We start from the raw sequence: 15,743 nt of genomic DNA on the forward strand, positions 1-15,743 counted from the left end.
CGTGGCAGCCAAAGGTGCCAGGAGGACTAAACTGGACTGAGGACTGAGTACCACGAGGGCTGAACCACCGCCCAGATTTCTGAAGATTTCAATTTGTCCCTACGGGCCAAAGTTAAACTTAAAACTACTGGAACTACTGGAAATAAGCAAAAATGTCGCATTTATAAAAACGCATTTATAAGAGCACCCGATGTCTCTGATCAGGGCTCGCAGCCGGCAGGACGGCTGCGTCGGAGGCCGCCGGAGGCGCCGGGGTCGGCAGGCGAGGCGACGGCCAAAGCTGTTCCGCGGGCCCATCGCGGAGGCATCCGACGGGGAAAGGTGAGGTGAGCGCTGAGGAGACGGACATACTGCACACTGAGAGTACGCCGGCAACAGCCACTGCAGGCGCACGGCAGGCGCACACACACAGCAGGCGCTTATGGCTATGTCGGGTGTCGAAATGGTGACAGCTAAGACACAGGAAACAGATCGGTGCAAACAGGAGCATGGTGTCACATACATGCATCACTAATCACACACGGTAACTGACAACGGCTTCCGCGCATTTATCAAAGTCGATGGCAGAAGAACGTTATCTGATGTCGGCATCCGCCGCCTTTCACAGCGGCTGCCGCAAACGGTGGCCGGTGTGAAACCCACCCACCCGCCGTGGTCGCCGGCGGGCTTGCTGGTAAGCCTGGCGACGCCCCGCGTCACTAGTTCGCTGTCACGCCACCAGGTGAGGTTAGCTGCAGGGTTGCTTGGACGTGACTCGCACGTGAGCACGGCTCGCATGCCCGCCGCCAGACTCTTCGGCTTGGCCTTCAGCTTCAGGCTGGCCGGAGGGTCTGCGCGGTGCAGGGAGTGGGTCAGACGCGGTCACCGACCGGTACGTGTCATAACGTCCGGCGCGTCGGCGATCGATCTTCGCCGCAATCGGTGATGACAGTGAACGCTCGTGGGCTAAACACTTTGCAACAGGTTGTGGTAAAACTAGAAGCTGTATGTGCACAAGGGTCCTAAAAAGACAACCCCGCAGACAACGGCAGCGTCTAGACCCCTGTCTTGTTTTGTCAGACACCGACGCGCGTACAGCACATTTGCTGCCGAAATAAAGGTATTTGTAACACCATGAGCCCCATGGTTCATTTTGTCTGCAGACGCAGCCAATAAGACCGAGACCAGATTCATAATGGGTCATGCGCGGGTGACCGGCCCGGAAAAGGTGACGCGCTCTCGGGTCCCGTTCCAGCACTGTCATACCCAATCCAACCACCGCCCAGTATTTTCAGCACACCACTAGCGTGACGTTGGAGGATTGTAGCATTACAGTACACCACTGGCGTGATATTGGTGGAGTGCCTCACCAGCCGTGCATGCAGTATACCACTGGCGTGACATTGGCGGAGTGCGTCACCAGCCGTACTTACAGTACACCAGCAGTGTAACGTTGGTGCTGTGCGGCTTGTCCATGGCCGGGTTGGTGCTGTCGCAGCGGAACACCGCCTCGTTGTCGGTAAAGTCGACAGCGAAGGTGATGACGCCGCGGGCGACGCCGTCCTCTTCGCTCGTCTCCGCCTCGCGCTCGTCGTCGCCCTTGTACCAGGAGAGCGAGGCCGGCGGACTGCCGCCCTGCGCCACGCAGGAGAGCGACACGCGCTGGCCGGCGCGCAGGTGCGTGCCCGGCACGTATCCCAGGATCCGCGGCCGCTTCGGCGGATCTGCCGTACGAGGGTGGGGGAGCGTTAGCGGCTGCCCCACCGGGCGGGGACGCTAGGGTCTGCTCCACCGGGCGGGCACGCTAGAGTCTGCCACAAGGGGACGGGGACGTTAGGGTCTGCCCCACCGGGCCGGGCACGCTAGGGTCTGCCCCACCGGGCGGGGGACGCTAGGGTCTGCTCCACCGGTCGGGGACGCTATAGTCTGCTCCACCGGGCGGGGCCGCTAGAGTCTGCCACAAGGGGACGGGGACGTTAGCGTTTGCCCCACTGGGCGGGGGACGCTAGGGTCTGCTCCACCGGTCGGGGACGCTATGGTCTGCTCCACCGGTCGGGGACGCTATGGTCTGCTCCAGCGGTCGGGGACGCTAGGGTCTGCTCCACCGGTCGGGGACGCTAGGGTCCGCGGTGGCAGGAGTTGATGAGATTGGTTTCACTGAAAAGGGGCAGTAAATAAGCTGCGTTTTATTTTAATCGAATGTAGTCAAGGTTTATATTTTAAAAATATCGAGCTTCTTGGCGCTGGTTAATGAGGAGAAGCAGACATGACTGTAACTTTGGTTGCTGGGATGTCTCTTTTAACACATCCTCAACCGCATGACTGGACCCAGCTGTGACGGCTTTGTTCACGAGAGGTGTGACGAGTCACCTACACAGCACGGTGACCTTGAGGGTGCCGACTTCGGTCAGGCCCAGTGCGGGGTTGAGAGCGTAACACGAGACCACCATGTCCTCCCTCATGGTGTCAGGGACGACTGACGAGGCGTTCGACTTCGACACCCACCCTCCGTCCGGGTGGCTTTCGATAATGTGGGACGTCTGAAATAATGCATTGTGTTATTCAGGGGTGAACGCGTCCCACAACTTCCAAAATTTACTGCAGGCTTATTGCAAAGTTCGCTGGTTTAACGACTCATCCCACTTCGACACCATACTGATGCACTTCTTTGGTGGGCTAAGTCTGGGATATGGGCGTGGGTTCGAGACGCATTGCTTGCTTGCGTCCCGGCTTCCCTGCTGCAATCCGCGTGATAGAGGATTACTACAAGTTGCTACTTAATGAACAGTGGCGACAGCCGGATAAGCTCAGCCAGCGGGAAGCAGGGGCGTGTGCAGGATGTCGCAGTGTGGATGGGGTGGGTGGGATGCAGCTCAAAGTTTTGTTGTTAACAGCTGGCAAAATTTGATGCGGGTGTAATACAACGCCGCATATTCTCGAATTTGTGCGACGAGGTTATATGACCGACGTTTTTGAGCACACATGCTAATGCGTGCAAAATGTCGATAAGGGGTGGCACGTGACTCTGGGATCGCTATGTGAGTGCACCCCAGTGTGGAGATCATGTTCAACAGATGATTGGAACGAATGACAGATACCTGCCAAAAGCCCACTTCGCTGCGCAAATAACGTGGGTGCCCCAGAACGGATCTGCTGCACCTAGTGAAAGATAAACAACGCGCGCCATGACAGCCAGGCACGGCGTCGCGCCGAGAGAGAGAGAGAGAGAGAGAGAGAGAGAGAGAGAGAGAGAGAGAGAGAGAGAGAGAGAGAGAGAGAGAGAGAGAGAGAGAGAGAGAGAGAGAGAGAGAGAGAGAGAGAGAGAGGAGAGAGAGAGAGAGAGAGAGAGAGAGAGAGAGAGGAGAGAGAGAGAGAGAGGAGAGAGGAGAGAGAGAGAGAGAGAGAAGAAGAGAGAGAGGAGAAGGAGAGAGAGAGAGAGAGAGAGAGAGAGAGGAGAGAGAGAAGAAGGAGAGAGAGAGAGAGAAGAGAGAGAGAGAGAGAGGGACCAGGTGCCGCCTCCAGCCCGCAGACGCACATTGGTGACGGTGCGGCCGTTGATGACCCAGGTGATGTTGGCCGGCGGGTTGCTGCTGGAAGTGGTGCACGAGAGCTCGACCGGCTCGCCCCGTTTGGCCTCCTCCGTGCCCGTCACCTCCACCGTCTCGGGACCGACTGGAACGCGAACGCTCGGAGAGCGCTGAGGCTACCAGACGGCGGCGAGGCGGGCCACACATTCATCCTTATACACACACCCATTCTATGATTTGTGTGCACACATTGCTGAGGGCAAAATCCGACCGGCGCGAACGTCGCCTGTGCAATTTCTGGCGCGGAACAGATCGTGTGCCCTTTACAGCGCGCACAGACTCAGCGATTTACAGCTCGGTGAGCCAGCCCTACGCGAGGTGGGTCACGGCCGTATGCATGTTCTACGCCGCGTGACAAAATACACACGGGAATCGATATGTTCAGATTGCATGCCACCAGCTTTATGATACCTATCACTGCTTCACATTCGTTTGTGAAGGCGATTGTGGAATGGTTACATGTGAGTGAGCTGTCACACCAAAAGGATTTTTTTAATGTGCTCAATCCTTCCACCATGCGTGTTCATGTATCAACGCAGCTGACGCGCTTGTATTACACGCTTGTTCAATTTGGCACACCAAGGTTCGATTAACTTAAATCCCGTGACGATCCATCCGCCACATCACATGAAAACCAAAGGGCAGATTTTGACTCACATTGAACATTCATCTGCACCGACGTCACCATCGGCTGCGGGTGAACTATCGATGACGCTTCGCACCGATAGATGGCGTGCAGGTCGGACGCCTCCGCCTTGAACGAGTACTCCGAGATGGCTCGGCCGCGGATCGTGCGGTACTGGTACGTGATGGGCTCGTCGTTCTTGAACCAGACCAGCTCGGCCAACGGGTTTCCGGCGCGGGAAATGCACGAGAGAGTCTTCTTTTCGCCCATGCGCACCACCTCGTCCTCCTCATACCCGACGATCTCCGGCGGTCCTGGCGCGTCTGCGGCAGACGTGCGCTCAGTTCTGATGGGCTTATGAAGTGCGGTTATCGACGGTATCGAGCACAAGCAGGCTCTTGAGGACCTGTGTTATGCCCCTAAATGTAAGATGATTTTTGCGCATTCACTCGTGGATACAACCGGTCGTGCCCACTCACGATTTACTTCATGTGTGTCCTAGGTGGCCTGTATGCAATACAATGTTGCGTTGTAGAAACAGACAATGATACCATATATCATAACCACCAGGCATTAAGTTGAGCTTTGTGTGGTATCATCGGATCTATGCCCAGTAGTGGTGATATTGGCCACCGTGACAAACACGCACAACCAATGATACACGGATACTTCTCACGGAGGTGACACACCCCACACGAAACCCCATCGCGCGAACGACTCCTCCGTAAGCACCAGCACCCACCGTCGCCACTGGCTATCATTCTGCGGGGCGCAGGAGCCCAGGGCGGCCCAGAGCCCGCCTGCTACCGTTCCGAGGGTCGCAGGGACCCAGGGTGGTCGAGAGCCCGCTGCCTACTGTTCCGCGGGGCGCAGGGGCCCAGGGTGTCCCAGAGCCCACTGCCTACTGTTTCGCGGGGCGCAGGGACCCAGGGTGGCCCAGAGCCCACTGCCTGCTGTTTCGCGGGAGGTGGGCAGGGACCCAGGGTGGCCCAGAGCCCGCTGCCTAATGTTCCGTGGGCCGCAAGGACCCAGGGTAGCCCAGAGGTCACTGCCCACTGTTCCGCGAGGCGCAGGGACCCAGGGTGGCCCAGAGCCCGCTGCCTAATGTTCCGTGGGCCGCAAGGACCCAGGGTAGCCCAGAGGTCACTGCCTACTGTTCCGCGAGGCGCAGGGACCCAGGGTGGCCCAGAGCCCACTGCCTTCTGTTTCGCGGGGGGAGGGGGCAGGGCCCCAGGGTGGCCCAAAGCCCACTGCCTTCTGTTCCGCGAGGCGCAGTGACCCAGGGTGGCTCGGAGCCCACTCACAGAGCACCGAGAGAGTGACGGTGGCGTTGTAGAGGTGCTGCTCGGCCGGTCTCACGGCCGGGTGCCGGGCAAGGCACGAGTAGCCCGCGCCGTTGTCCACGTGTGTGGGCTGCAGCGTTATGCTGGAGCTCGTATCGTTTCGCTCCGGGCTGTCCGGCTCCGAGAACGTCACCTCCTGGTCTGTGACAGGTGGGGGAGGGGGGGGGGGGGCGGTGGGCGGGTACGAGTCAGTGCGGTGCAGGCCAGGTCAGGTAGGTGAAGCTGAGCTTCACACGATTGGTTTCTTAATACTTCACATGTACGCATGCGCTGGATATAAAACCCAAAGCACCAGGTATTTCTTTGACCTTCAGTTCGAAACTGACAGGCCTAGACAACGTCACAAGTCCCCGGCCTGCCAGCGAGGGTGCGCAGCATCACGCCCAGCGGACGTCGTGCCCACCTGGCCGGAAGATGGCGCCGTTGCGCTGCCACTGGACGGTGGCCGCCGGCTTGGCCTCGGTGACGTCACACTGCAAGGTCAGCGAGCTGCCCTCCCTGACCTCGTACACGTCCGGGCGAGGCGTGCGGGCCGATGACGTCACCAACACGGACAGCGGCTTCACTGCCGGCGGTGACGTCGGTTGTGGTGTCGGTGGGCACGCAGCACCCAATGACGCCGTAGCTGGACCAGTCAGAGGTCTGAATACACCTCAGGGAGGTCAGCTGGAGGCGTCATGCGGTTTTTGGATTGCGAAAAGTTAGCTACCTAGAGCTGAATTATTTCAGTTTGTTTCATGCTTCTGAACTGCTAAATTTCGTCGTTGATGCATGCTAACATGACCAAAAACACGTCATTCCATCGCCAATTGAAGTAGCACTCAACATCTTTCCACATTTTAGGGCCTGTCAGCGACGATTATAATAATTGGTTGTGTAAATGAAAATAAAATAGAGATGTTAACTTGGGTTTGATGCTAACGTGAGTGTTGATGCTAAAATGAGTGTTGCCTACAGAACGCTACTTTGTTTCTGGCAAGATCATAGTGATCTGCTCTTAGCGAATCTCAGAACAATGAAGTACAGAGGGCAAGTCGTTTGATTGTTAGTTTGATTCGGAGTCAGCTGTTGGAGTATTCGCAAGCTCCGGTGAACTAAAACAGTCGATTCTAGCAATTCGTGCCAACAAATTCTGGTATTTACTTGACTGCAGAAAGATAACCTTAGGCATTATAAGTAAGCCAAAGACAGTCACGTGACGACAACAGCATGGAAAGCATAACAGCACAGCACGATACACCCGCGACAGGTTCATGGTAACCGGGCCACCCTCTGCGTCACCATCAGATGGTCGACTCATACTCACAGAGAACAAATAGCACAGCACGATACACCCGCAACAGGTTCACGGAAGCCGGGCCACCCTTTGCGTCACCATCAGACGGCCGTCTCGTACTCACAGAGAACAAACAGCACACCGCGATACACCCGCAATAGGTTCATGGTAACTGAGCCACCCTTTGCGTCGCTATCAGACGACCGTACCATAAGCACAGAGAACAAACAGCGCAGCATAGTACACCTGCAACAGGTCCATGGTAACCGGACCACCCTCCGCGTCATTATCAGACGGCCGTCTCGTACTCACAGAGAACAGTGAGGAAAGCGGCGGCGCGAATGGCGGGCTGGCCCTGGCTGGGCGACACCTGACACTGGAACCAGGCGTCGTCCTCCAGGGTCGCGTTGGTGACCTCGAGGTCGTGCACCCCCGAGCCAGCGTCGCCCAGCACCTGATACCGGGGGAAGCCTGGCAGACTGCGCTCGTATCCTGCCGGGCGGGAGCATCAACGATACCGGGGGAGGCCCGGCAGACTGCGCTCGTATCCTGCCGGGCGGGAGCATCAACGACACCGAGGGAGGCCCGGCAGACTGCGCTCGTATCCTGCCGGGCGGGGAGCATCAACGATACCGGGGGAGGCCCGGCAGACTGCGCTCGTATCCTGCCGGGCGGGGAGCATCAACGATACCGGGGGAGGCCCGGCAGACTGCGCTCGTATCCTGCCGGGCGGGAGCATCAACGATACCGGGGGAGGCCCGGCAGACTGCGCTCGTATCCTGCCGGGCGGGGAGCATCAACGACACCGAGGGAGGCCCGGCAGACTGCGCTCGTATCCTGCCGGGCGGGGAGCATCAACGATACCGGGGGAGGCCCGGCAGACTGCGCTCGTATCCTGCCGGGCGGGAGCATCGACGCGGATGTACAAGGGCATCGCCTCGTTTAACACGCACTTGTTCCGAGTCCGTTTCATAGTGCGTCTCATTCCTCTGTGCGAACATAACGCAGTGATGATTGCATAAACAGTGTGTAGCGGGGAAACGCAATCACACACTTCATATTCATTGTAGGGGAGAATCTCAGAATCTTTGTGGTTTGCAGATACGACAGACGATCCAAACTCACTAGGAATGATGCGAACGCCAGTGAGCTGGGGCGTGAATCTCGCATAAAATCTTAACCTGTATTAACGACGCGCAAGGGTGGCGACTTAATTACCCTTCGCGCTGGAAGGGGAAGGCAATTTGACCTCCTGAGATTTTAAGAACTAAGACTGCTAGAGACGCTAAGTTTAGAGGGTCGGTTAATTTGAGTGTGGACTAGCCTGTGTCAAAGGTTCAGGTTTGTAGATCAAGACCTTGGGGTCAAATAAAGTTAAACATTGTGAAAATATTGGTGTCCGAAGTGTCCCAGACCTAATGCAACCGTCGTGGGCTTAGATACATGTTCTTATTAAAACTCAGTCGGTGCTAATTTAAGGTTGATTCAACCCTGGTTGACCTTTAACAGCTCAATGTGACCAAAAACCTAAGAGATTGCCCCTACTTTGCTATCTAAACACGCATAAGGGCTTAAACTAGGCGGTGCATTCCTAAAAACAAAATAGTAACCCCATTCATTCAAAGGTCAGTGGCCTTAACTTACCTTTGAAAACCTCATGGAACATATCTGTTACGATCTCTGTCATTAAAAATTCGTAATGACCACCAGCAACTACCTCATCAATCAACTCTCGAGTAAACGAGCAGCCTAGCTTTGATCGCTGTTTGGCCTTCATACCTGATCTAAAGTCAGCGTTAGTTGTTGCAATTCTGAATTCTATTGGTTTATTTCCTAAGAAACTATCTCAAACACGCATCGCTTAGCCCAACACTCCGTTGTCCCACCAGATTAAACGATTCCCTAGAAATGGCCTTCGTTGACAGCCACGGTCTGACGTTGACCTGCTATAGGTCAGCGGCCTTACCTATCCCTTTTCTTTCGCCTGGCATCCTGGCGGAATTTGAGGTACGGATGCCAGTAAAGTGATTCCCTGACAATAACTCCTCAATTTTCCTAATAGTTTTCAAGAGAGGTCGAAATGGGGTAAAATGGGTCATATTTTCGAACGGTTTTGAAAAAGATGTCATAGTGTATGGTAGCACCGACCGAGGGTTGCAAAGTCCTTTGTTTCTAGGTGCAGTCCGTATGAGTGTGACAATGATTGCGGTCGCCTGACTAACACGTTTAGAATCACTAAGTTTGCAGGAAGAGTGGCCTGTGCGAGCTGCATCGTATAAAAATTGTACCTGTGACTAAGCGATGTCCTTTTGACTGAAAGTGAATGGAATGCCTCGACATTTTCCACTTTTCTTTTTAAGATTTTCCCCTTTCTTATTTTCATGGTCAAAATCTGAAATTGCTGGTGATATCACAGTTCACACTGCATTATTTGACGACGGATATCCCGACAACTGAAGTACACTGAAGTTGATGTACACTGTTGTTTAATGAACCGCCTAACAAAAGGCCCTGTGCTCACAGGGGCCCCGCGCCGACCAAGGGAAGTGTTTGATGAGGCCTGAAGACGGGCCCTGGCGGCCCACCGGAACCGATGACCAAAGTTCTGTTTGGGGGGCATAAGGGCCCGAAGCATTGACCTGTAAGTCATAATAAGAGTCGCGGCCCGCAGGGTGGTGATGTGAAATATCAGTCAGAGGTTCTCTTGCGCTGTTTGAGCAACCCTTGAGACAATGCGGTTGTCTAAGTTTGTCAGAGACCACGAACACCGAACAGTCGGCTCCTTGTCGGTCTGAGCCCTTGAGACCCATTTCCCAAGCAGAAACGAGGCGGGGGTCTGTGGTTTTCGATGATCGGGGCCCCTGAAACGGCATAACGGGGCTCCTGCGTTGGGTAAGTGCCACAGTGCCGAACAGGGATCCTGTGGTGACAAGTGGCTTCGAGTTGGAGCGGTGTTTGAGGGGACCCGAACAGGGGCCGAAGGGCCTCTCGAGACCAAAGATCAAGGGCCCGATGGGATGGCTGAAGGTCCGAATAGCTGGCTGTAGGTTACATTAAGGCTCCAAGCCCCTAGAGCCGTGTAGTGGTCGTGTAAATGTCAGTGGGATGACTGCTTGCACTGCTAGGGACTCCTGACACAGAGCGTTCCTCTGTTTCGGCGAGAGATCGCAAACAACAAACAGTCGGCTCCATACTGGTCTGAGCTCTGGGGACCCATTTCCCAAGCAGAGACAAGACTGGGCCCGCTACTTACATTGGTCGGACTCCTGTATCGTCCAGGGGCCAACAGAGCCTTACAAGGCACTGTGGCCCTGTGTCAACAAGGGGTCTCGAATTGACCAGGGAAAGATTTGCTCAACGAGGACGGGGGCGGGAGTCTGAATGGCAAAGGGATCTTGTGTTGTTAAGGGCCCTCTGACAATTAAAGGAAGCATACAAACTTATGAGTGCTCGCATTGAGGTAATCGAAGAATCCTGTCAAAATGTGCCGTTCAGCCCCCCCCCCCCCTTCAGCACCGAATGGTGGGCCCTCCAGCCCTTCTCCAGCACGGTGCCCATTAAGCCTAACTGGAGTCTATGTGCCAATTATTTGACCACCTGCGACGAGCAAGAATAATGTTGGCTTACTGTCGGTTCATGCGTCGATCCGGGGTCAGCTGCATGGGTCAGAACAAAACAAGGATTCCCCTGGGTCATTCACGTGGGTCTGCGTGCGTGGGTCACTGCGCTCCCGTGTCAGGGAGCGGACCAATGGGATGGGATGTATCCCTCTAAGGGCTTCTGGATCGGCCAGGGGATGCCGCCCTGTGTCGCCAGAATGAGGGGCGGAAAACACACCGCGGTGGGACAGAATGACTCTTCAGCTCTTGACCGGGAATAACAGCGCGCCCCGTAGTGCTGTACTTAAGGGGCACCTTTACCGGAAATAAATATGGGGTCTCATTAGTGTTGAATGAAGTTGTCAAAATGAGTTCAAAACGCACAAGGCCATCCCATGTTTCCCTGAGAACGCCAATTTTTTCATAATCGACTGCTGAAACAAATATCCTCAAAAGGTTTCAGCCTGCGTGCCGGGTACCGATAGTGTAGTGGTTAACGTGCCTGCTTTAACCACTGTGCGTCTGGGAAACCACAGGTACGGGGCCCCATTTCTCACGGTGCCCGCTCTTCCCGCCAGAGTGAGAGGTTGGCGGCACCATGTAGCCCCAATGACACGCCCGTTATCTCGGAGAGCAATGATGGGGATGGCTTGGGTCGCAGTTTTCGTAAAACCGAAGGGCATTGGCCACTGCAAGTAACGCCAGGGGTGGACGCCGATCGCCCAAAAACGACTATCGAAAAATAAGCTTCTGAATGTCTTGCAAACTTAATTCCTACAGTTCAAAGTTTACATTAGATGAATCTTTATTTTCAGCTTAAATAATGTCCTCTAAACAGATTAACAGTAACGGCGCCAAAAAAGAGACTCTACCGTAACTCTTCCAGTTCCATCCCCAGATTCCAGCACCATTTCGCGGTGCTGTAAAGATCAATACGCTATTGTCATCAATCTAAAAATCGCACAAGTGAAATGTACGCCAGGAATATCTCCAAGTGCACGATGTGACGTCCGAAAGCTTTCAAAGGTGCTTCTTTAAAATGCACTGCCATTTTTGTTCACTTGTTGGCCACAACCTAGTGTTATCCGCGGGACCGACGCTGCGCGGCGTAAGACTGCAATGCTCGGCGCCGAGCTTATTGTTACTAAGATATGCGAGCGCGTATGCTTAAAACTAAGTTAAAAATTGTGCCACTAATCAATTCTGAATAAATGTTGAACTCATCAAGACAAACATGGCTTGGCATATCCTCAACAAGAATGTCATCAAGCGATTTTTGGGGGTCCATTTTGCTATCAGGGGGCCCTTTATCAACCCTGAGCCGCCCTTGCCAAAGCTCTGCCTGCGTCCCTGGGTGCCGTGCTGTGCTGGTGGCACCGGAGCACCAAGCTGCCACTGTGCCGATGCTGCCAGAGTGCCGTGCTGCGCCTGTGCCGCCAAAAATGGAAACATAGGAAGGAAAATGGAAGCCTGGAAAGGTCATACAAATTTTGTGTCGCTCCACTCCACCGCTTTTTTTTTTGCTAAGCCCTGGAAACTTTAAAAGGTATGACTTCTGTAACATCTGCCTTGCCCGCCAAGACCCTCTCTTCAATTGAAATAGAAACTGTCACATCAATACTGTTAAAAAACGATTTTTCACAGATATAATGAATAATAAGGAAATTATTGTTGCTAAAAAAATAACACATGAAAACAACTGATAAGCAAATTACAAACACTGCAATAAAATATAGGTATAACAGAAAATATATCAAAAATTTCCTTTCAATTGTCATTCTAGTACAGCAATGGGTGCAGAATATTTTATGAAATGATGCCTTCATGCAAGGCACTTAACTAAGAAACGCTTCAAGGTGCATATTGAACACACAAAATATGCAATGTTGCACAACCGTTTCTAATACCGTTCCAAAGCTAATGCAAAACCCGGCGGTGAAAATGGCGAGGATACGCATGGGCATTGTCGAGAGCGTACGAAAATAGCAGCCGTCCCTAGGGAATTGTCGAGAGTGTACGAAAATAGCAGCCGTCCCTTGGGAATTGTCGAGAGCGTACGAAAATAGCAGCCGTCCCTTGGGAATTGTCGAGAGCGTACGAAAATAGCAGCCGTCCCCAGGGAATTGAGAATCGCATCGTGGTACATATACCATAATTAAGCGTCAGTTTTCACATTTCCCTTCACATATGGCTAATATCTATAGGCTACAAACACGTAATATTGAATGTGTTCGGCGAGTATGGGAGATAATCCCTGAGCTGTCTTTTTGGAAACAGGGGCCCCTTCGTGATAATATGTAAGAAAAATATTTTCTTCTGCAAAAAGGGGTTGTTGGGATAGCGGACCCGTACCTCAGCCCCATCCCTTCTTTGCGCCGCCTCCGGCTAGAACACAATTAATCGGTAATTTGGAATTTGCGTTGTACCTTATTTCTAATAATTACACTTCTTTTTCCGTCTACCTAATGATTTGCATCGTTTCAAGTCTTTAGACAACCCCGCCTGGGTAGTACCAGCCATGGTGGGGTAGCCCCGTCAAAGCGGGCGGTGTTATCCCAAAGGCCTGCCAACGGCAGGAAAGTGTAGGTGGTGTTGTTACCGATTCTCCAGGTACAATCGATGTCGGAAAACTTAGTGCAAATACCTACGAACCTCAAAGAAATCGTCGTTTGGTATGACTTAACACTGCGCTGTCCACTTCCGTGAGCGAAAAGCGTTCCACTTTCAATATCACTACAAGCAAAAGTAAAGAAGGCTGTGTTTTAGCTCCATTTTGGTTCTGGTATCCTTTCTTCCTCTTCAGTGTCGGGTCAAATGGGCCGTCACCTGTTGATACACGATATAAAATATTCCTAATGTTTGGGTGCGCGGTGTTTCCTAAAGAGCGGCGCTCTCTCCCTCTCTCTCCTGCACAAACTATGGCACGGCTACGCCGCGTCGTTCGGAAATGATTCTGGAAAAGCCTTTGGGCGGGGTCGGACTGACTCCTATCCAAGCAAGTTTTAATAAGCATCCCAATCAGTAAATCCTACATCCAGTGGCCTTCGGGAATGTTTCGATTACAACCCAATTTTATGACCATGCGTATGTCCATTCAGGCAATTATTCATGTTCATACATGCGAACACCTCGTAATCCAGCTCGCAGTGAATGACCGAATATCACCGCGCATGACAGTGGACAAGATGTCCAATATGCAGACACGTAGTCGAAGACTTCGAGGCAGCAGGCTTCGCATGTTTGAGGAACCGCGTTGTCTTCACATAAGACGACCAGGCGTGGTAGAACCTGCCGACTTGGTGGATAAGGTCGGGGACAAAAATATTTATATCCCCACGAAGGTTGGTGCCAAAAATGTTTTTAGACAGCAAATTTGGTGACGACCCGGATGAAAAAATACAGCACACTATGCAAAACATAACATGAGGCCTCCATACATGGATATTATGCCTCCATGGTAATACATTTCGTCACATAACAGCAGCAAACGTTTTCGTAAAGACTCTTTATCGTGCTCTACGGCACCACAGTATCTCTTCTAGATTTCACTCTAAGCCGGCGACAAAAATACCCTATGATTTTTAGTTGGTCGGCTGACTCGGTGACATGTCGGCAACAAATCAGTATATTTTATTTAGCCTAGCCGGCCAGCCGATACGCTGTTTTTTTAAGAGCTGATCCTCCGTGTCCCGAACTAGACAGTATAAAACACTGAAAAATCTAAATATCGGGATTAATCTGGTCGCAATGTCATGTTTCAATCGTTGCGATGCGACTGATATGAGGTGGGTGATGCGCTGCAATTTTGTGACATGCCCATTGTAGTGCCATGAATACATGCCTAGGCTTTCATGTTTGACCTTGCTTATTTCGTTGGCGGTGCCGCGATTCAGCATTTTGTCCTCAGCGAAGACAGTGATTGACATCTCGGAGTGGGTCCGCAGGATGATCCGATCAAGGTATAAATTGGCCTGTGATTATCTATACCCCCTTTTCAAGACATCGAAAAGGCTGTTGACCGACTGAAGCAGTCACAAGCGACCAGCCTTTTTCCCTTGGAGAAGAATTGTGGGTCTGATGTTGAAGTCTGATAGCATTCCTAGATCGAGTTTGAAAGTGGGGCCCCAGCAAGTCCCGAAGGTGGAAAAACTCCTGTTGTGATTGAGCTATCTCATTAGTCTAGGGCAGGTCCGCCTGCTTTCCTTGCAGCAGCAGTTATCTTGCCATTTGGTGAAGAACAGTGTATGATTGAACGTTTCGGTTACGTGCATCATCTTGAAAATTGCAGTGACGAAAGAGACTTTTGGTGATAGGGTGATTACCGATGACGCTACTGGGCATGGACTTAATGATCACTTTGTCATGTGATATTGTATTTACGCCACTGGCAAAATTTTCCCCCCGAAATTTGGCCGGTGACAAAAAAGTACACTTTCCCCACCTCTGAAGGTTACATTGCGGACTCCTAGCACCCTTTCAGATGAAACACGTTGTCATGTTTAAAAAACAATGAAGGTAAAAGCAATGAGGATGCCACGTCCAAAATGGCGAGTTCTTCCTTGGTATTCACATTGTTGTAGGCTCGAATGCTTAAGTGACGAGCCTTTTGTACGTGTCGCTAGCATTTGACCTAACCCGAAGGAACTGCGGGGGCACGTTTGCAAAGTTGGAAGTGAACTGCTTTATAGATCGTTCCATATCGGTAGCGAAATGCCTAAAATAATTCCTTGAAAAGCATGCTGGTGCACCGCACGATGCATGGCATGTAACAGTGGCATGTAAAGAAAATAGCAACATCGTATCTTTTATGGCGCGTAACAAATATATTTTTCATCATTCCATTTATTTCCGCTTGCGGACGTCCAGTTTTAAATTGTCGACAGTAATTGACATTGCTTGTTAACCCGCGACCACCCGGTGGTCTGAGACAACCGTGCCCGGTCGGGGGGGGGGGGGGGAGGGGGAAGTTAGCTTCTCCCCGAGATCTCCAACTTCTGGACGCCGTATGAGAAATCAAAGACAGCGTTTTGAACGTCTCATAAAATCATGAAGAAGCCACACATGTTTTTTAACCTTGGTTGAAATGTAAGGCCACTTAAGTCAAGAAAGGTAAAAAGTAAATCTGTTGTTCCAATAGGTGCAGTTAAAACCTAGGTTTACACGTTATGACGAATGTCGAGGGGACGGAAATGGGCGTTAAGACTCTAGGCAGACCATTCCGACCATTTCAGTTCCCCCACGTGAATCATGTCAGATTAGGTCACCTTTCAAAGTTTGCATCAGATCACCGTTCACCGTTTTGAGAGGTCACCAAGGGTCAAGAAAGGTAAAAAA

At 52.4% G+C, this 15,743-nt stretch overlaps 1 protein-coding gene across 1 annotated transcript in view; it reads right to left on the bottom strand.

The window, feature by feature from the left end:
• LOC119093960 (nephrin-like) overlaps positions 1–15,743 on the bottom strand; it is a 28,223-nt gene that overhangs the window by 6,827 nt on the left and 5,653 nt on the right. The window contains 8 exon segments of the mRNA XM_037216987.1: positions 647–830; positions 1,413–1,703; positions 2,354–2,519; positions 3,515–3,651; positions 4,224–4,514; positions 5,496–5,675; positions 5,938–6,099; positions 7,123–7,302. Of these exon segments, the coding sequence (XP_037072882.1) occupies positions 647–830; positions 1,413–1,703; positions 2,354–2,519; positions 3,515–3,651; positions 4,224–4,514; positions 5,496–5,675; positions 5,938–6,099; positions 7,123–7,302 (1,591 nt within the window).

This window comes from Pollicipes pollicipes, unplaced genomic scaffold (assembly GCF_011947565.3).
Source record: "Pollicipes pollicipes isolate AB1234 unplaced genomic scaffold, Ppol_2.1 Scaffold_4002;HRSCAF=4701_pilon_pilon_pilon, whole genome shotgun sequence".
Classification (NCBI taxonomy): Eukaryota; Metazoa; Arthropoda; class Thecostraca; order Pollicipedomorpha; family Pollicipedidae; genus Pollicipes; species Pollicipes pollicipes.